The 20,393-nt window shown below is 45.0% G+C and overlaps 1 protein-coding gene and 1 long non-coding RNA gene across 5 annotated transcripts in view; one reads left to right on the forward strand and one right to left on the reverse strand.

Annotated features, from left to right (window-relative positions):
- LOC121034616 (uncharacterized) overlaps positions 1–20,393 on the forward strand; it is a 138,289-nt gene that overhangs the window by 611 nt on the left and 117,285 nt on the right. The window lies entirely within an intron of this gene.
- The window catches only part of SPATA31F1 (SPATA31 subfamily F member 1), a 122,057-nt gene continuing 117,253 nt past the window's right edge, over positions 15,590–20,393 (reverse strand). For all 4 annotated transcript variants that reach the window (XM_040481545.1, XM_040481544.1, XM_040481543.1 and 1 more), the window contains one exon: positions 15,590–19,524. In XM_040481545.1, the coding sequence (XP_040337479.1) occupies positions 15,762–19,524 (3,763 nt within the window). In that variant the 3' untranslated portion in view covers positions 15,590–15,761. The remainder of the gene's footprint in view (positions 19,525–20,393) is intronic.

A 20,393-nucleotide genomic window follows, 5' to 3' on the forward strand; every position in this document is an offset into this window, starting at 1 on the left:
CTGTGCCCTGGAACTGCCTGGAATGAACCTCTGACTGGAAGGAGAGGACCCTGCTGCGGGATCTAGGCCAGGAGTAACTTCCCATATGCCCAAAGGACTTTAGCCTTGACCTTTTTAGGGCTCAGTGTGCCCTAAATTGTGCCCCTCCAAGGTGATCGAGAGGCTGGGGCCCTGTGGGGCTGCTGCCTTTGTCCATTCCTTCCCCGACCCCATTAGAAAATGTATTTTCCGTGGTAGCCCAGGTTGTCTCGAGGCTGGATATTTGTGGAGGCAGGAACTTCTATTAGAGCAAAGGACATAAGGGAAGGGAGGACAAGTGAGCCCTCTGAAGCTAAGATAGGAGACTTGGGGCCCTGGGCTTGACTATCCATAAGCAAGCAGTAAGATAGGTGGAATAATTGATGCTGGCAGGTCCTGGAAGAGAAAGTCCTTTGAAGGAAGGAAGAAGACTACATAGGATTATTGAGCTCTAGTGTGCTAGGCGTTATACATACTAGCTATGTTTAAATATAGAACTCTTACAACAACCTTGTAAAGTTATCCCTCCGGGGATAATTAAATTGAGACTCAGAGACGTTAAGCAATTTGAAAAAGATTACAAAGTTTGGAATCATGAAATCTATTTTTCAGATTTTATTTAGGAAGAGATATCAAAAAGAGAAGCAAGAATGTATGTTTGCTTCAGTTGAAAAGGTAAAACTATATAAGACTCTTAGGAAAGAAACCAGGGAAATATCTTCACAACTTTGGATTTGGCAATGGTTTCTTAAGTATAACAACATCAAAAGTGTAGACGAGAAAAAACAGAAAAATTGGACTTCCTTAAAATTTAAACTTTTGTGTGTCAAAGGATTCACTCAAGAGAGTGGGGGGACAACCCATGGAACGGGGAAAAATATTTGCAAATAATATATCTGGTAAGTGATTTATATCTACTATGTATAAAGAACTCCTACAAGTCAACAACAATAAAAACTACACTCAGTTCAAAAATGGAAAGGATGTGAATAGATATTTCTTCAAAGAAGATACATAAATAGCTAACCAGCACTATTCTCAAAAAATATGGAAAATAGTGGGAGGATCTGGAGAAATTAGAATGCTGGTACATTGCTGATAGAAATGTAAAGTGCTGTAGAAATGTTTCATGGTTCCTCAAAAAATTAAAAAGAATTTTCACATGACCCAGCTTTTCTACTCTGACATATATATCCAAAAGAAATGTGATATGGTATGGAAGCTGGATAAATTAGAAAATTGGATACCTCTCTCCTGTGATCAAAGAAATGACCCATTTCTGTTGTATTGGTTACCTATCATCATCCCTGCTAACCCCAAGTCACCAATCTCTGAGGAAACACATTGGATATGATGAGTTCGTGATTACATTGTTTCTAGAAACAAGTTCTGAAGAATTGGTCATCTCAGACCTTTCTGGCCCACTTTGAACTACAGAAAGGATACTGACACTGTGATCTCAAATAAACTCTTTGCTTCCCCCAATCATCTTTGCAGCATTTTTTAAAGAAAGATTTTTTCAACACTTGTCCTGTGTAAAGCAGGAACTATTCTGATTGTTCCTCCTTCCTGAACTTAAAGAAAATCTGGAGCTCCATTTTCTATCTGTGAAACTTACTGATTTGGGTTGTTTCCCCTACTTCTCTTTTCAGAGGTTCTTTTACTTTATTACTTCCTGGGGGACATCCCTCCCCATTTTCTACAAGATTACCATTAGTTATATTTTTGAGCCTTTCACAGATATCTGCTGTTCTCATATAAAAAATCAAATGAAGGGACAAAATAGTAATTTACATTTAATATGCAGGATGAGATCGTTCCAGCCTATTAGGAGGGCCACAGACTCCACAGCTATGTGTCTTTATAGAATGAACTGAAGGAGAAGGGTTACCTAGATGCCTTCTCCTTCCCTATTTCTTCCCTGGCTCATACTGTGGAACAGCCCCTCTTCCTCCTACCTCCACTTTCCCTTATAAATAATCTCACTGAACTTTGAGCAGGTACCTTGCACACACACACAAACTGCATGCTGGCCACATGTGCCTTACTGTCAGACACTTCTCTTAACTGTCATGGCTGCAGCAGTTTATTAGTTTTCTATTACTGTGCAACAAATTACCACAAATGTGGTAGTTTAAAATAATACATAATATATGATCTCAAAGTCTCAGTGACTTAAGATTCCAGCTTAGTCCTCTGTGGTCTGACAAGGCTGCAAAGTATTGGCTGGGCTGTGTTCTCATCTGGAGGCTTGAATGGGGAAGAATCCTCCAAGCTCACTCAGGTTGTTGGCAGAATTCATTTCTTTGCATTCATAGGACTGGGGACCCTGGGGGCCCTCTAAGCTGGAGGCCATGTTCAATGTCTAAAAGCCACCTACAGTTCCTAGAGGGTATATGGACTTTCCCAACATGGCCAGTTTATCAAGCCATAAAGAAATGTCTGAGAATGAGTATGCTAGAAGACGGTCTTACAGAAGTATAGGAATAACAGCCTATTATTATTCCATGTTTTGTTAATTACAATCAAAGCACAGGTCTGTCCACACTAAAGAGGATGGGATTATACAAAACATGAACACAAGGAGGTGGGAACATGGGGGAAGGCCACCTTAGAGACTTACTTTCTCCACAAACAGTACCAAGGAAAGGTTTAGGGTGTCATCTGATCTCATTTCTTCCATTTTATTCAGCCACGTGGGCCTATCTACTTTCTTGTCCCAGTGGGATTTACCACCACTTACCCCCCTGACCCTTAAAGTTTTTTTAAGCCATTCTTAAGTTACCACAAATTCTTCAACATTCACATTGTCTCTATGATAATATGTTCTAGATCTCTTTTCTTCTTTAATAAGGACACAGAAAATCCCCAATTCCACTTATCAGCTGAAGAAGTTATCATTAAGCATAATTTGTGGCATCTTTGTGAACTGATTTTCTTTTTAACCTGTCTCTCCTAGGTCTTCCAGCACATGGAAAACATTTTTTTCCCCTCACCATTGTTTTTTACCCATTGCTAATTATGGTTGAGAGAGACAGCCTACTATGGGCTCTTAGCATTCCTGAATGTTTTTTGTTGTTGTTTTTTTTTTTTTACTGGGTATGTCAAGAATGTAAGACCATGACTGTTTTCCAGGCCATTTCTCAGAATTGTGTTTGCAACAAGCAACCTTGAAAGATAAGGCAACTTCCCCCCCGGACAAAGATCAGCTTTGCTTTTTCTTACTGTAAAAGCAGTGAAACCCCAAACCTTAGCATTCCTCTCTTGTAACACAACCCACTGAATGAACAGGCATCTATCATTCTGTGCTACACCCAAGGCATTTGATAGACAAGGGGAACTGACACACACAAAAAACATGCTACAGCTCTTGCTATGACTGTTCTGTGAGTGATAAAATCCTTTATATCTGATTCAGGAGCCTTTTGTCTTCTGCCAGCATTCATGAAATAGAACAGGATAGCTTGTTAACCTTAAAAATAGAGTAAAATAGGGGTGCCAGGGTGGCTCAGTTGGTTAAGTGTCCGACTTCAGCTCAGGTCATTATCTCACAGCTCGGGAGTTCAAGCCTCACATTGGGTTCTGTGCTGACAGCTCAGAGCCTGGAACCTGCTTCGGATTCTGTCTCCCTCTCTCTCTCTACCCCTCCTCTGCTCATATTCTGTGTCTGTCTCAAAAATAAATGAACATTTAAAAAATTTTTTTAAAAAATAGAGTAAAATTCTAGCCCTTGCAAAGTTCTTGACAGTAACTACCATTTGTTTTTCAAGGGTTAAAACTAATTTTGTTAATTTATCAAGCACTTCATGGGCATATTTAGGAGCTTGCAGCCCTGAACCAAGCCCCGCTCTTGGTACTCAGGCCAGGCTCGATGTAGACATTGGGGAAGGGGACACAAGCTCAGATGGCTGCACATTTGAGTTTTGAGCGCCCACCTAAGAGTTACAGTCTGTTGGGTGAAGATTTTGGCTTGTTGAGTTCCTGATAGAGCCTAAATAGTGTTTGACAATCTCTAGGGTGACTGAGGTGTGAAGGAATCCTATACTAGAGGTCCTGGTGATGTTGAGAGGTAAGGGGTAAGGGAGGTACACATGGTTGACTTCAGCTTTACCTCTGCTGATGAGTTCATTGTTAATAACCTGGTTATTTCACCTGGTTGACATCCTGGATTAGGGGAAGAGGAAGTGTACTAATTCACCCCTACTCTCCCCAGTGTAGCAGGCCCACTACCTATTTAGGACAGGTACTTGGACCAGGCTCTGGGGTAAAGGTCCTAGGTTGGGGTGTTGCAAGAGCCTGGAAATCCCCACATCTCTTCAGGCCCACGTCTCTGGCACATTTGCTCCCTCCTGATATGGTGTTCCAGGGCAACAGATGCTCCCAGCTTGGCAGGCAGGAGCCAGGGAAGGGTATGGTGGGAATTCCAGCTGAGAGTCTGGGATAATTCCAGAACAGGGCTTGGAGTAGACTGGGCCCCTGTAGGCTTTTCTGGCTAAGGAGGGTCAAAGGGCCTGGGGACCTTGGTGCTCCTGGATTCCACTGAACACTGAGCCCTCCAGGGACATCCTACCCTGAAGACTGTGCAGGTAGTTACTGAAGGAGCTACTGAGTTCCTGGAGTGCAGATGATCTATACTGTCATAAACGTGTGCTACTTGTGGGCCTAGTACAGGTGCAGACATTGCTCTGTGTCTAGTTATCTATAGTTAAGTTTAGTGTTAGGTTGGGGCATGTGGGTGGCTTAGTCAGTTGAGTGTCTGACTTTGGCTCAGGTCATTATCTCGCGGTTCGTGGGTTCAATCCCCACAATGGGCTCAGTACTGACAGCTCGGAGCCTGAAGCCTGCTTTGGGATTCTGTGTCTCCCACTCTGTCTTCCCCTCCCCCACTCATGCTCGCTCTCTCTCTCTCTTTCTCTCTCTCTCTGTCTCAAAAATGAATAAATGTTAAAAAAAAAAAGGTTAGCATTATGCTTAGAATAGCACTGATGTAGTGGTTACACATTGGAGGTAGACTGGTAAGCATAAGGCAAAGTAAAGATTTTGGGAGGTAATACCCACCAGCATTACTTTGAAAGGATATGTCTGCTTAATTCTTCCCTTAGAGTCTATATCTGCTGAGACGCTGGGGTTCAGGACCTGCAGTAAACTGGAGACGCTACCGGGGATAGGGATGGATGTGTAGGTGAGGAATGGGGCTGCCGAGGAGGGCAGTGGACTCACTTGCTGACCTTGTCATTTCTTTGAAAGCACATAGCCAAGTTGTTGAGACCAGAGGTATGCATGTGAATCTAAGACTATCCTTATTTTATTTTATTTTATTTTATTTTATTTTATTTTATTTTAATTTATTTTATTTTATTTATTTTTTTTGATTTATATCTAATTAATGTTTTTTTTTTTTAACATTGATTCATTTTTGAGAGACAGAGCATGAGCAGGGAAGGGTCAGAGAGAGAGGGAGACACAAAATCTGAAGCAGGCTCCAGACTCTGAGCTGTCAGAACAGAGCCCAACGCGGGGCTCGAACTCACAAAATGCGAGATCATGACCTAAGCTGAAGTCTGACGCTCAACCGACTGAGCCACTCAGGTGCCCCTGATTTACATCTAATTAGTTAGCATATAGTGCAGCAATGATTTCAGGAGTAGATTCCTTAATGTCCTTTACCCATTTACCCCATCCCCCCTCCCAAAATCCCTCCAGTAACCCTCCAGTCTCCATATTTAAGAGTCTCTTATGTTTTATCCCCCTCCCTATTTTTATATTATTTTTGCTTCCTTTCCCTTGTGCTCACCTGTTCTGTACCAAGACTATCCTTATTAAAGGACAAGGAATGACATAGAAATTACAAAGCAGAGCTTAGAAGTGGGGAGAGACAGGCCTGGTTTGAGGTGGCCTAGGAGGCTTTATGGAGGAGAGCAACTTTAATGGATAGATTTGGTTGGACTGCATTTGTGTTGGTAGGTCTGCAAGATGGTCTGTGTCTGTTTACGTGTGTGAAGCCTGTCTCTGTGTCTGCATGTGTGCTTGTGCCAGTGTCTGTCTGCTCCCACATGTCTGACTCAGGGTGTTCTTGAGTCTATGTAGGTGTGTTTCCTGGACCTGTCTCTGGGTACTCTGAATTAGTTTTGGAGTGGCATCATTGAATTTGTGTGCTTGTGTTTGTGTCTCTTTGTGGCTGATGTCTGTGTCCTGTGTCTTTGACTATGTGTGAGATTCTGCTCTGGACTCTCACTTTACCCCTCCCCTCTCTCCTGACACTCCCCAGCTGCCAGCACCATTTACCGCAAGGAATGGCTTTCGTTCCCATTCTCTTCCCGCCATCTGGATTCCCATGGGTCCAGCTGCCTGCCCAGGGTCCTGCCCCTGCACTTTCTGTAGCAGGCTTGACCTCAGGAGTGATACCTTCAGGAAAATCCCCAATGTGCGCCTTGCCTGGCCCTGGATCCCGAGAAGTTGCAGTGGAGAAGAGGGGCAAAGCAGGAAAGGGGGGAGGGGCAGTTGGCAGGGCCCACCCCTCCTTCTGGAAACAGAGATCTCCCTCTGGCCCCTTCCCAGGCCCCTTTCCCTCCTCATGCTCTCATCCAGACCAAGTATTCAGGGTCCTGGCCTCACTGTCTCTGGGGATGGATGGGAATGAACAGTCCTCGGCAAGCCCAGCCAGACCTATCAGGGATCTGGTCCTCTGTGTCCCCTAGCACCTTACATGCCTACATTGTGCTCATTGCTCATATCCCCACCTGAAGTCCAGGCTGTCTTCCCTTCTTTCTTCTCCCTACATGGGACACAGGAATCATTCTTGTTCTTCATTCTGTGACAGATGGGCCCCTGAGCCCAGGTGGAGCGTTAGGCTTTGGATGGCTGGTAAAGAGCAGAAGCCCAGCCCCCTCTTACATGGTGCAGAGAGTAGCATCTGTGGGGTTTATTCCTGTTCTCATTCTGTGTTCACTGCTCTCCCAGGATGGGCTATGGTAAGCAGGTACAAAACTGAAGCAGTCATGGTCTCTATCTTCTAGGACTCTGTGTTTTGACAGGAGAAGTGATTTTGTGGAGAAGCCACTCTCCTCCACTGCACGTGGTCACTTGCCTGAAATTCTCTCAATAGACTTCTCAGGTGCCCTCTGCAGAGATCAAGGAAAGGGCTCCAGAAGGTCAGGACCTTTCACCATGACATGTTACCTCAGAGGGCCAGAGGTGAACTCCAGAGTTCCCTAGCAAGCACTCATTTATTCCTAGCATCTACCACCAATTCTGGAGTAGCAGGTGCTTGAGTTTGTGTCTTCCATGAGGCCTTTTATGCTGGATTTACTCTTAAGCTAGAGAGTGAGGTTTGTGCTAGGGTTATGAGATGGGATGAGCAAGGCTTCATTCCTTAACGTCCTGCGTGAGTCACAGGCTCTGACCCTGTCTTCACTTAGCTCTTTACTTTGCTGAAAACTAAGAATCCTGAAGGTGTTGGTTACATATCATCTTTATGCCCTCAACCCTTTGTTGTAGCACTATGGTCAGTGCTATGAACTCATGCTGCTCTACGGCAGATAGGATCCTTGGGGGCCATGGAAAGGACCTGTTCCACCTAAGTCAGGATGTGTGCACATTAACCTTGGCTTACCACATGACCTTTCTGGGTCATTCCCTTCACTCTGGGTCCCCCTCGTCTCCTTGCTGTGGGGCTCTCTGCCCAACTCCCACCAGGCAGGAAGGATGTGCCTGTCACAGGATCTCCTTTGGTTTTTGGAGTGTATTGGCTCAACAGACCTGGGCCTTGTATCTCCTCACCTTGGGGGCCACAACAGGGGCTGGGTCCTCTTCCATTAGACATAGAATCAACATTCACAGGAGGGACACATTCATACTTCTTCCCATCCTCTGTTTCTGGACCCTGCTAGCAGTGGACATATTGTGCTAAGTGCTGGGGTCCTATCATGCAAGAGAGTCCTGCTACCACCTCTTGGTTTGATGAGATGTTGAGTCATTCTGGATTTCCTTATAAATCAGTGAGGCAGAGGCATCCCACAGTCCCTCATACCATATTTTAGGGAGATTGTTGTACTTCTTGTACTTCCTTTAGCTCTTGGCTCCTGTGTGGTAGGTCAGACGGTGGGAATGCAGAGGTGTTAACCTTCTGACAGATATGAAGTGTCCAAAACAGATGTCCATCTCATCCACTCAGGATAACCTCTTTCTGCCTTCCAGTTCTCTTCTCATACTCCCTAAACATCCCTACTCTCTGAAAACCAGAATGTTGTACCTGCCCTCTTTGTCTGTAGTCTCATGCACTATGCTCCACACATCTAGAACATCCCTGAAATCTCTCCTAGTGCTCCAGTCTTCTGAGAGCACCTTCATACATGTGATCATCAATGGGAAACACCTTTTTATGCCCACCTAGCCTCTTTGTCGCACACCCACACCATAGGCTCTAAGCGTAATTTGCTATAGTTAACTTCCAGAATTCATCTCCACCTTTGGCTTTTGGTTTTGGTCTCCATACCCCTCTCTCCATCCCCAGCCATGGTCCCTTCCTTGTTCCTCACTTTACCCTTTTGGGTCTTTGCCCACATTCTGTTACATGTGATGGAATCTTTCAAGTAAGCCACACTGTCTTTCCTCAATACTACCTTCTACTTACCACCAGTAAAGCATCTGTGCTTTTATCCAATGCCATCTTCTGGACAGGGCATTTGATCCCATTGCCTGCTTCTACACCACCTCATTGCTCCAGCAGTTCTCCCCTTGCTCTCCCTTATCATCAATTTATCCCTTCTGACTGCATCATTTCAGTCAGTATCCAGCATGCTATGTCTCTCACTTTTTTTTAACTTGCATACTATTTTTCATAATGGTTGCACCAATTTAAATGCCCACCATCAGTACACAAATGTTCACTTTTTTCTACATCCTCACCAACACTCATCTCATGTTTTCTTGGTTATAGCCATTGTAACAGGTGTGGGATGATTTCTCACTGTGGCTTTGATTTGCATTTCCTTGATAATGATGTTGAGCATCTTTTCATGTACCTGTTTGCCATTCAAATGTCTTATTTGGAAAAAATGTCTAAGTAGTTCCTCTGTGCATTTTTATTTTATTTAAATTTTTTATTTAAGTTCTAGTTAGTTCTATTTAGTTCTAGTTAGTTAACATACAGTGTAATATTAGTTTCAGGTGTACAATATGGTGATGCAACACTTCATACAACACCCAGTGCTCATCACAACAAATGTACTCCTTAATCCCCATCACCTATTTCACCTTTCCCTCCACCCACCTGCCCTCTGGTAATCATCAGTTTGTTTTCTCTAGTTAAGAGTCTGTTTCTTGGTTTGCCTGTTTTTTTCCTTTTGCTTTCTTAAATTCCACAAATGAGTGAAATCATATGGTATTTGGCTTTCTGTGACTTATTTCACTTAGCATAATACTGTCTAGCTCCACCCATGTCATTGCAAATGGCAAGATTTCATTATTTTTTATGGCTGAGTAATTGTATGTATATACCACATGTTCTTTATCCATTCATCAGCTGATGGACACTTGGGCAGTTTCCATAATTTGGCCATTAAATCAGATTTTGTTGTTGTTATTGATGTCTCTCACCTTTTTAAAAAAAGTCCTCTTTGGGTCCCACTTTCTATTTCCCCATTTTTCTGCATCTCTGTGAAACAAACTTCCTTTAAAGAACTGATTACACTTGCTGTCACCATTTGTTTTCCTTCCGTTTTTTCTTGAATCCATCCCAGTCATTCCTTCACATCCATCATTCACAAGAGTCTATTCTTCTCAAGGCATGAATGATTTCTATGTTGCTGAATCTAATGGTCAATTCTGAGTCCTCATTTTCTTTGGCCAGTTCACAACTTTTCATTCAGTTGCTCACTTTCTCCTTGCAGTACTTTTCCTCTCTTGGCTTATGGTATACAACACTTTTCTGCTTTTCCCACCTTCCTCCCTGGCTACTGCTTCTCAGTCTTCTCTCTTACTGGATCCCTTTTTTCCCCTCCAATTTCTTACTGTTAGAATGTCCCAGAGCCCAATCCTTAGGGTTTTTTCTTAATTTCATTCATTTCTTTGGTGATCTTATCTAATCTCATGGTTTTACATATATCAGTCTATCAGTCAATCAATCATCTGTAGCAAGGACTTTCTCTGAGGACCATTGGGTTTCTGTGGAAGGGTCTCAGGAAGAATCAGAGGGGTTAGTTACAATACTACTACAATAACTAGAAACAAAGGGAGTGCAAAGTGGTTATGTACTAGATTTATTTTAAAGGTAGCGACAAGATTTTCTGATGGATTGGAGAGACATTGTTAGAGATAAAAAATCAAAATGACACCAATGTTTTTGGCCTGAACAGTGGGCAAAAAGGAGGTACCATTAACTGATGTGGGAAATACTGTGATTGGAATAGGTCTGGTATATGTGATTGTGTGGTGGCAAGGGGGGAGGGAATCAGGATTTCACTTTTGAGGTTAATATTGGACATTCATATGTATATGTTGATTAGACAATTTGGATACATGAGACTGTCTACCCCATTAAGTAATGATCTCCATGGAGGCAAGGCCTGTGTCTTGGTGATTGTTTTGCCTGCAATCGTTCCTGGCACATAGTGAGTACTCAAATTATTTTAATTGTTATGCAAGATGCCTTTCAAGGTCATTTTTATTGTGACCCTTTTATGTGACCCTAGAGTCCTCATCAGCTGAGTACTTCCTCCTGTGGCAGGACCCCATACACCATAGCAGTCATCACATTAATGTAATAATTAATCTGCTTCCTCAGGCCAGACTTTGAATTCAAGTCTATTAAAGTGTTACCATGCACCAGCCACTGTCCTAAGCCCTGGGGATATGAGATACTATTATAATTTTTTAAGAAAGAAAGGATGAGAAACTGAACTATAAGCAGAGGCAGTAACAATAGAGGAAAGGGGCCAACTTGAGAGGTGTCAAAATTTAGAACCCAGTTACTAACTTGATATATGGTCTGAACAAAAAGGTATAGTGATATACCTCGTCTGAAAAAAATGGTATGGTAATACCATTCTCTGACATTAGAAAGCAGTTTGGTGAGGTAGAGGGTGTTTGGAAACTTTTAATTAATTTGCATTGTCTTTGGGGCAAGATAGAGCGTTTTCCTATCTATTGCCTGTTTAGTTGGAGCTCAGAGGAAAGACTAGAGCAACAAAGCGGCTTTGGGAATCAGCAGTACATTAATAGTAATTGAGGTTTGGGATATGGATGTACAGTTATTCCCAGATGAAGAAATTGGGACTCAGAAATGTTAAGTAACTTGTCAAATGTCAGAGGATTCTAACTCTGATTTTTTTCACATTTCATTCTTGTGACTTTGCCCTTAAAACTCTTCATCCTCTCCAAGGGTCATAGATTTGGCTTAAACATTGTAAAAACAATTTTGTAATGTTTTCTTTGTGTTGTAGTTTTGTTGCCCTTTATTCATGTTTATCATCTTTCTCTGAGATCATTCTCTGGTCATTTCAGCCAGAAGTTTCCTTCTGAAAGTGGAAATCTTTTATTCATACTTAACCTTATATTGAATGGAATAAGAACAACCTTCAGCTATGCTACTCTGCTGTAGCTTCCTTAAGGGCAAGGATTCCAGTCTTTCTTCCAGGGACACCAATACCTGCCCCAGCCCAGTTTATGGGAGAAGGTAGGACAGGTCCATTCATGCCTCCTTAGGTGGTCAGGGAATATGAGTCTGATGGCCACTGTTAGGACATCCACTTTCTGGCCAGGGCTGTAGAGGCTGCTGATGGTGCTGGGAGTTGGGGTAGGAGTGCAGGTTGACACAACAGGAGGCAGGAAAGAACTCTAGTAATGTCTTAGAATGGCGAGTTTATTGGAGAGGCCTCTTAAAACAGGTCTGTAGGAGAAACTTCGTTTAATCTATGTGTGAGGGAGTGTGTAGACAAGAAATGGTTTAGAGGGGCTTGCATTTCTTAGCAGCTGCTCACAGATCTCAGCTTGCCTCTCAGTATCCCTCTTGGGAGGTTCCAAGGGTTTCAGAGAATTCCATGTTATCTTTCCATCAATGACAAATAGATATTACTATGAAGTGCAAATTATTGGACATTCCAGAAAGACCAAAGGGGCTACAGTCCCTCTTCAGTGCTGAGCAGCTTATCTGGTAAAGACCTCATGTGTGGCATTAAATTCTAGATCTAGATCCCTGGCCACTTTTCATGACTATTTAATGGAACAGAACACGTTTCAAAAGTCTTATTAAAAGTGTTAAGTTATTGTTGTTGGCAATCAAATTGAGTGGTTCTGGTGCTTTCTGAAATGCAGGGGGAATAATGAAGAAATGTGGAATGATGACAGACACCAAGGGCTGGGGTGGGTAGGCTAATTGATGCTGTCTTTGTCTGGGGAGAGGACAAGAGTGGGGAAGACACCAGGCAGATCCCGGGAGAGTATACAGCTGAGTTCAACACCATACAATATTCATGAAACATATAAAAATATACATATATAGGGGTGCCTGGGTGGCTCAGTTGGTTAAGTGTCCAACTCTTGGTTTCAGCTCAGGTCATGATCTCATGGTTCGTGAGTTCGAGCTCCCTGCTCCAACAGTGCAGAACCTGCTTGGGTTTCTCTCTCTCTCTCTCTCTCTCTCTCTCTCTCTCTCTCTCTCTCCGCCCCCCTCCCCTGCTCACTCTCTCTCTCAAACAAATAAAAAATTTAAAAACATGTACATATATACACATATATATGTGTATATGTATTCAGGAAGGCAAGGCTGGTGGAAAGGAGGAACATGGGGAAGGATTGCAGGTGTAGGTGGTATAGAAATGAGACATAACAGTACGGCTGGGTACAAGCTGCTGGCAGTACTTGACAGGATTGGATGCGTTTAGAAAAATCTTGTGTTTGTGGTTCTTTCCCAGCAGTGTCAACACTCAGCCAACCTCTGTTAATCACACTAAGACAAGCAGATTAAAGCCCAGATTTACTTACTTACTTCCCCCCAAAGCCCTCGAACTTTGGGTTAGCTTCCTGGTTCTAGGCTCTTTTGAGGGCAAAACAAATTGGCTTTGCTCTCTTTTCATGTCCTGTTCAGGAACATGTCAGCTTCTGTCCCAGGTACTCAGACCTCCATTTACATGCTTCCCCTTCCTGATTCTCTCCCTGCCAGCCTTTAGAAGTGAGGGACAAGCCCCTCTTCATGTCCTACTGTGATCTTCATTCCAGGAATCACTCATTCCTTACAACTAGCAGGCAGTGGAGGCGGGATATAGGTAAGAGAGCTACAGCAGCTTCTGAGGTGAGTTCTCCAGAAAGATCTTATTAATAACTAACAGGGAGCAGAGGAGGAGAGATTCTATCATTTGCTTTTGACATCCTATCATATTAGCTATGTGCTTTATTAACTAATTTTTTTAAATTTAAATTCAAATTAGTTAACATCTAGTATAGTATTGGTTTTAGGAGCTGAATTTAGTGATTCATCACTTACATATAACCCTGGGGCTCATCCCAGCAAGTGCCCTCCTTAATACCCATTACCCATTTAGCCCATCCCACCACTCACCTCCCCTCCAGCAACCCTCAGTTTTTCTCTATATTTAAGAGTCTTTTATGGTTTGCCGCCCTGTTTTTATCTCATTTCATTTTTCCTTCCCTTCCGCATTCATCCGTTTTGTTTCTTAAATTCCACACATGAGTGAAATCATATTTGTCTTTCTCTGACTTATTTCACTTAGCATAATACACTGTAGTTCCGTCCATGTTGTTGCAAATGGCAAGATTTCATTATTTTTGATCACCAAGTAACATTCCAGTACACACACACACACACACACACACACACACACACACCATGTCTTCTTTATCCATTCATCCGTTGATGGACATTTGGGCTCTTTCCATAATTTGGCTATTGTTGATAGTGCTGCCATAAACATTGGGGTGCATGTGCCCCTTCAAATCAGCATTTTTATATCCTTTGGATAAATACCTAGTAGTGCAGTTGCAGCAGTACAGTCTCTTTGACCTCAGCTACAGCAGCTTCTTACTAGACATGGCTCCAGAGGCAAGGGAAACAAAAGCAAAAATGAACTTTTGGGACCTCATCAAGATAAAAAGCTTCTGGGGGCACCTGGGTGGCGCAGTCGGTTAAGCGTCCGACTTCAGCCAGGTCACGATCTCGCGGTCCGTGAGTTCGAGCCCCGCGTCGGGCTCTGGGCTGATGGCTCAGAGCCTGGAGCCTGTTTCCGATTCTGTGTCTCCCTCTCTCTCTGCCCCTCCCCTGTTCATGCTCTGTCTCTCTCTGTCCCAAAAATAAATAAACATTGAAAAAAATTAAAAAAAAAAAAGATAAAAAGCTTCTGCACAGTGAAGGAAATAATCAACAAAACTGAAAGGCAACTGATGCAATGGGAGAAGATATTTGCAAATGATGACATATTGCATAAGGGTTAGTATCTAAAATCTATAAAGAACTTATCAAACTTAACACCCAACAACAAATAATCCAGTTAAGAAATGGGCAGAAGACACGAATAGACATTTTTCCAAAGGACACATCCAGATGGCTAACATCACTCATCATCAGGGAAATACACATCAAAACCACAATGAGATACCACCTCACACCTGTCAGAATGACTAAAATTAAAAATTCAGGAAACAACAGATGTTGGCAAAGACATGGAGAAAGGGGAGCCCTTTTGCATGTTGATCTGAATGCCAGCTGATGCAGTCACTCATCACTAATAACCAACAGGGAACTTGTGCTTTTGATAAACACAAAGTACCTCTTCAAGTTTGGAGCACTATGGTACTGCTCTAAAAACCACCCCTGAAGACTGTGGGCATATATAGAAGTCATCAATGAATTCTGCCTGTGGGATTCCTAGCCACTCCTTGTCACTACAATCCTCATGTCCACATTACTCCTCTGGGTCCAAGGACACCATGAGAACCCATGATAGAATTCAAGCCTCATCTTTATTTTTTATTTTATTTTATTTTTGAGAGACAGGGAGAAACAGAGTGTGAGTGGGGGAGGGGCAGAGAGAGAGGGAGACACAGAATCCGAAATAGGCTCCAGGCTCTACTGTTCTCTCAGCACAGAGGCTGACATGGGGCTCAAACCCAGAACTGTGAGATCATGACCTGACCAATGTCAGATGCTTAACCAACTGAGCCATCCGGGCACCCCCAAGCCTGATCTTTATTTACCTTACCTTCATTCTCTGCCCAAGTTGCCACCCCTGCTTTTTTTTTTTTTTTTTTTTTTTTTGAGAGAGAGAGAATCTTAAGCAGGTTCCACACTCAGTGCGGATCCTATGACCCTGGGATCATGACCTGAGCCAAAAACAATTCAGTTGCTTAACCGACTGAGCCACCCAGGTGCCTCAACCGCTTGTCTCTTTATCCACAGTCCAGGGTGGGCTGGGAGGAGTTATTCGGAATGTTGACCCAGCTTAAGTGTGGGTTAAAGCTTCTTCCCTAGATGAAAAGGGCATTTTTGCCCTCCCCCCCCCCCCCCGCCCCGCCTTCCCTTAACACACTACAGTGGAGAGAAGGAGGAGACAGACAATTCTTTGCTTATAGATACAGAGTGTATTTCAGTGGCGTTCTGCCCCACCTGCACATTAATGAAAATGACAGCAGTCTTCTTCAAGGGGTGCAGATGTTGGGGAGCCTACAAAGTCTTGATTGTTTTGGGTCTTCTTGAGCAGACCAACGTTTCCCTCTGAGGTGAGAGTTGAGACCTAGGGCAAGTTCCCTGGTTGGGTAGCAAAAGCCACTCTAGGACAGTGCCGAGGGCAGTGGCGGGGGTGGCTCAGGACTGAGGCAGAGTGGAGTTGCTGGGAGTGGGAGCGGTGCCGGAGTTTACTGTCTGGGGAATGGAGACCATCCAAGAAGGCCAGGCACACCTGCTTCTCAGTGGGGGAAGATTGGGCCTTGGAGTCCCCTCCTGTTTTCTCTGTCTTGGTTCGCCCTGTGGGACTTTTGGCTGGAGCCAGGCTCTTTTCTACATTTTCTCTTCTGGTATTTGCCGCCTTTGCAGCTGTAGAGAACATGGATTCCTCATGCCCTTTGCCTTTTGTCTTGGTGTTAAAACAGTGCAGAAAGGATGTCATCTTACTTCTCAAGCCAGATTCTGTAAGGCTGGGCCTCTTATTAGTATGGACTGGCATCACCTGCCGCTGCAAAACTTGACCTTTCAAAGTTTGGCCCTGCAAAGGCTTGCCCTGAATGAGTTGGCCCAGGATAGACTGGCTCTTTGATGCCTGGGGCACCATAGGCTGGGCATTCTTAGAAATCATTGCTGGTTTGAGAAGGACATTGAGCTTGGTTTGACTGTCCTGCAGGTCATTCTTCTTAGATTCCTTCCTCCTGGGGATTCTTGGAGGTGGCTCTGGAAGCTTAATCTGAGGGTGCTGGGTACTATGTTCACAGAAAGCATCAAGATGAAAGCTATGACTTCGTCGCCAGGGACTGCATGGTGTCCTGTTCGTCCCTTCTGGCCTCTGGGCTGCATCAGGGTGGCTTATTTCTCTTGTAGAGCAGTGCGCAAGCCCGGCATCCCCTTCTCCATGGTCCCCTGCCAATTTGTGTTTCCCTGGGTCCTTTCTCTTTTCTGCCAGCATGGGAACTTGGGCTGAGTCTTTGCTCTTGCTGGGGCTTTGGGGCTCAGGGCTCCAGGGTTCCTCCAGGCTGGGGCTGTTCACACTGGCCTCAAGCTGAACACAAAGTACCTGGGCCTCTGTCATGTCGCCACTGGGTTGTGAGATCTTAGAGGCCCAGTGGGCAGAACCATGGGGTACTGCTCTGGAACTAGGTTGCTTCTGGTTCTGCTTCACTGCCTTTAACTCAATGGCCAGCTGTTCTTTAAGGTGGAGCCATTCTGGATCTGGGGCACGAGGAACATCTGGTGGGGTGCGGAGATCCTGGAGCAATGTTTTCCCTTGGTTGTTCAGATTCCCTGGAGACTCCTGTGTGGTTGTGTTCTCTGGGATTGCTATAGTTTGTTCTCTGGACTTCCTTGCCTTTATGGGAATTCCCAGTTGTATCTCTAGGATCTTCTTTCTTAGATGGAAATTTAATTTGGCCAAGATGGGTTTCTTGAGTGTGTAGGGCCCAGAAGTCTCTGTCTGGCTTTCTAGATGCACTGTCTCAATCATTCCTTCTACCTGCTTTTCAGCCTGGAACTCATCTGCAGTGTTTGCACAGGTGTTGTTGGCATCTTGAAAGCATGGCCCAAGACTCGGACATTTCTCTTCAGATGAGATCATCTGAGTCAGAGGTTCAGTTGGGAATTTTCCAGATCCAGGCACCATTCCTGTGATCACATCTTGGGTAGTGATTGCTGGTCCCATGGCCCTAGAAAGAGCCACATAATAAAGAGCAGGCAGCCCTGACAAGAAGGCCAGATACTTGTGCCGCAAAGTTGTCTCCAGTTTCTCAATGGCTCCCTCAGACAGGGCTTGGGGCAGCTTAGGGTGTTCAGTGACAGCATCTCGTGAGACTTGTTGCCGTTGGTCAAGGGCCATTGGCATCCAGGGTATAGCTTTCTCTTGTGGGGCAGGGTCCGTTGCTGCCTGCAGCTCCAAGGGCTTGCTTTCTGGGATGCAGGTTAAGGGAGCCACTTGCAGGTCCCCAGGAATTATGTACTGCCAAGAGCTGTATACACAAGCAGGGACCTTGCCCTGGTGGATCTGCCCACATTTGGAGTTGATGTGGCTCTGTAATATTGCCTTGGCCTGGTCAAAAAAGTGTGGCATGGGGACTGACACTGGGTCTGTGAAGGGTGAGAATGGGTCACCGGCCCCAGTGGTTTCTAGGGCTGTAGGTTGGGGAGCACTCATGTTGGCTAGGGCTGTGCTACTCCAGGACAGAGTTGACTGATCAGTGGGGGACAGGAGCAACTGTATGGACTCCTGGATCTTTTGGGGCAGGCCCCAACGATGGTGAATCAGCTGCCTCTGGAGATGGAATTCCAGCAGCCTCCGGGCATGTTCCGGAAAGAAGAGTAGTTTCCTAGTGAGGACTGTGATGGGCTTCACTGGCCAAAAACTTTTCACTGTCTCTGGAGACTGGGCTTTGCCACAGGGCCTATACTGTATGGGGCTCTGGCTGTGCTGAGGTCTCTGGAAAACCGCTGGCAAGCCCCACTGAAGCTGGAGCTGCTTCTGCAGCAGGTGCCACTCCAAGGCATCACACTCAGCCAGCGTCAATAATGGAACACTGATCTGAGCTTGTTGGTAATCAGATGGAGTGACCCAATTTGGGGAAGATGGGGAAGAGGGTGGGACTGATTGGGGTGCAGTTTTAGGCAGCAGGGGGAGGACAGAGAGTTCCTTGAAGAGAAGAGCATCCTTCAGGGGGTGCTGGGATATGCTGCCATTTGTGGAGCAGTTTTGAGAACCTATTAATGTGTTGACCAGGGACTCACTGTGCAGAGAAGGGTGGCCACAGAATAGCTGGCTGTATTTCTGCTGCAGATGGGCCACTGAGTCATGAGCCTGGTGCCCAGGATGTGGATAGAGACGATGTGATTCTTTAAGGGCTGGAGACAGCAAAGCCAGAGCCATATGGTTTGGGATTTGCTGGTGGTGGTGTCTTTGTTCTGGGTCCATAGTGGACCATTCAGAAACCCAGAAGGCCTGGGTAGGCTGGCTGCCCATAAATGGACCCCAGTTCTGGTAGGAATAGGTCCCCAGTTTTTCAACAGAGAACTTAGAAGTATTATTTGGGATGAAAGAAGCTGGTTGGTCATTTACACGTTGGCAAAAGAATGGCGGGTTTGGCATAAGCTGCCTTAGGGACTCCTCCACACGTCTGGGAAGCCCCCATCTCTGGAAATGCATCCATTTTTTCACATGTACCTCAAGAAGCCTCAGGACTTCAGGACTGAGGAATGGCAGGTTGGCAGGGAGGACAGTAACCATATGTAAGGCCATAGGGTGTGTCTGGGTAGTGAATTCATGGTTTAGGGTGTGCAGAGTGACCTGGGAATTCAAGGGCTGCTGCCCTTGGTTCCCATAGACATGGTTGGGGGTGCTCTGCATCATCTCCTGCTGGTTCACTGTTAACCTAGCCTCCTCAAGTCTTGAGCAAGACATAGTCTCTTGGCCCCTGGGCACCCCAGTTATTTGAAATCCTTGCCCCAGCTGGTGGTGTTCAGCCCAGTAATTGTGTACCCTGGCTGTACCAGTCGACTGGGCAGCTGACTGTGTTAAGCATTTCTGATCTATTGATTGCAACACTGGGGGTGTTACAGATGGATATACAAGTGCTTTGGAGTGTAGGGAACATTGGTCCAGATTCTGTTCTAAAGACACATTAGACATGGACAAAATCTCTAGGCAAGAGGACCCCTGCAATGGCTCTGATGAAGGGGGACAGATCAGGGTGTTCTCACCCGCCAGCAACTGCTGAATCTCCAGAGCCATAGAATTGCAGATTTGGCAGCAGGTATCTGCACACAGGAGCCGTCGCACACTTCCCTCCTGAGGAAGCCAGCCCTGGCTGGGAAGGGAAGATGGCAACCATTACTGATGGGTTGACACCTGCCTCTTTGAATGTGTGTGGCTTGGAGATTGCCCTCCCCTAGTCCTGGAAACGTTGGGGCTTGTACCCCCAGGGTATTTACCCATCTCCTCTTCCTCCAAGGAAAATGCCATTGGCAAGTTATGTTGGGCTGGGCTGAGGGCCTGGACCTTGTTGGGCAAGGTCTCAGACAGCCCATGGGAGCACAGGGCCGTGACAGACTGGGAGGTGGGGTGAGTTCTCTGTTTACCTGTGTTGAGAATCTGAACTAGGAGAAGGGAACCAGGGTGTAGGGTGGGAGCAGGGGAACCAATGTTTAGCTGATGTGGCAGCATGAAGAACATGACCAGGAGAATCTGGAGTCAGTCTCCTTTGGGGTTAAGAAGGCCACAGCCTATATGCAGTATTTCTAAACTGTGAAAAATGAGGTCTTTGTGGGAACTCTGAATTCAGAGACCATGGGGTGTCCCAGCTCCTGTTCATAGCATCCCTTCAGAGCCAGTCCCATTCTCTAGAGACTTTAAGAAGAGGATAAGATGACAGGCTCTTTCCTGAGGGCTGTCCCAGGAACTGGCCTCCCCTAAGACAAAACCATGGAGGTAATGTCAACAGGTTCCACAGGTCTGCCCTTGAATGATTGTAACTGTAAAGGGAATATGACAATGGAATTTAGTTATGCACATATTTGTCTATTCTCTTGACTGGATAACTTGTCTTGTGGCTGAGTGCAAACTCATGTAGAGTCTTTAATGAATTACATACTAGTGAAATCCTGAATTCCAGGACCACTGTGAACTGAGCCCATAGCAGAACTGGGAGACTCCTCTCTCCTGAGACACCTGGTCCCC

The sequence above is a fragment of the Herpailurus yagouaroundi genome, unplaced genomic scaffold (assembly GCF_014898765.1).
Source record: "Herpailurus yagouaroundi ecotype Mexico unplaced genomic scaffold, PumYag 160, whole genome shotgun sequence".
In the NCBI taxonomy this organism is placed as follows: domain Eukaryota; kingdom Metazoa; phylum Chordata; class Mammalia; order Carnivora; family Felidae; genus Herpailurus; species Herpailurus yagouaroundi.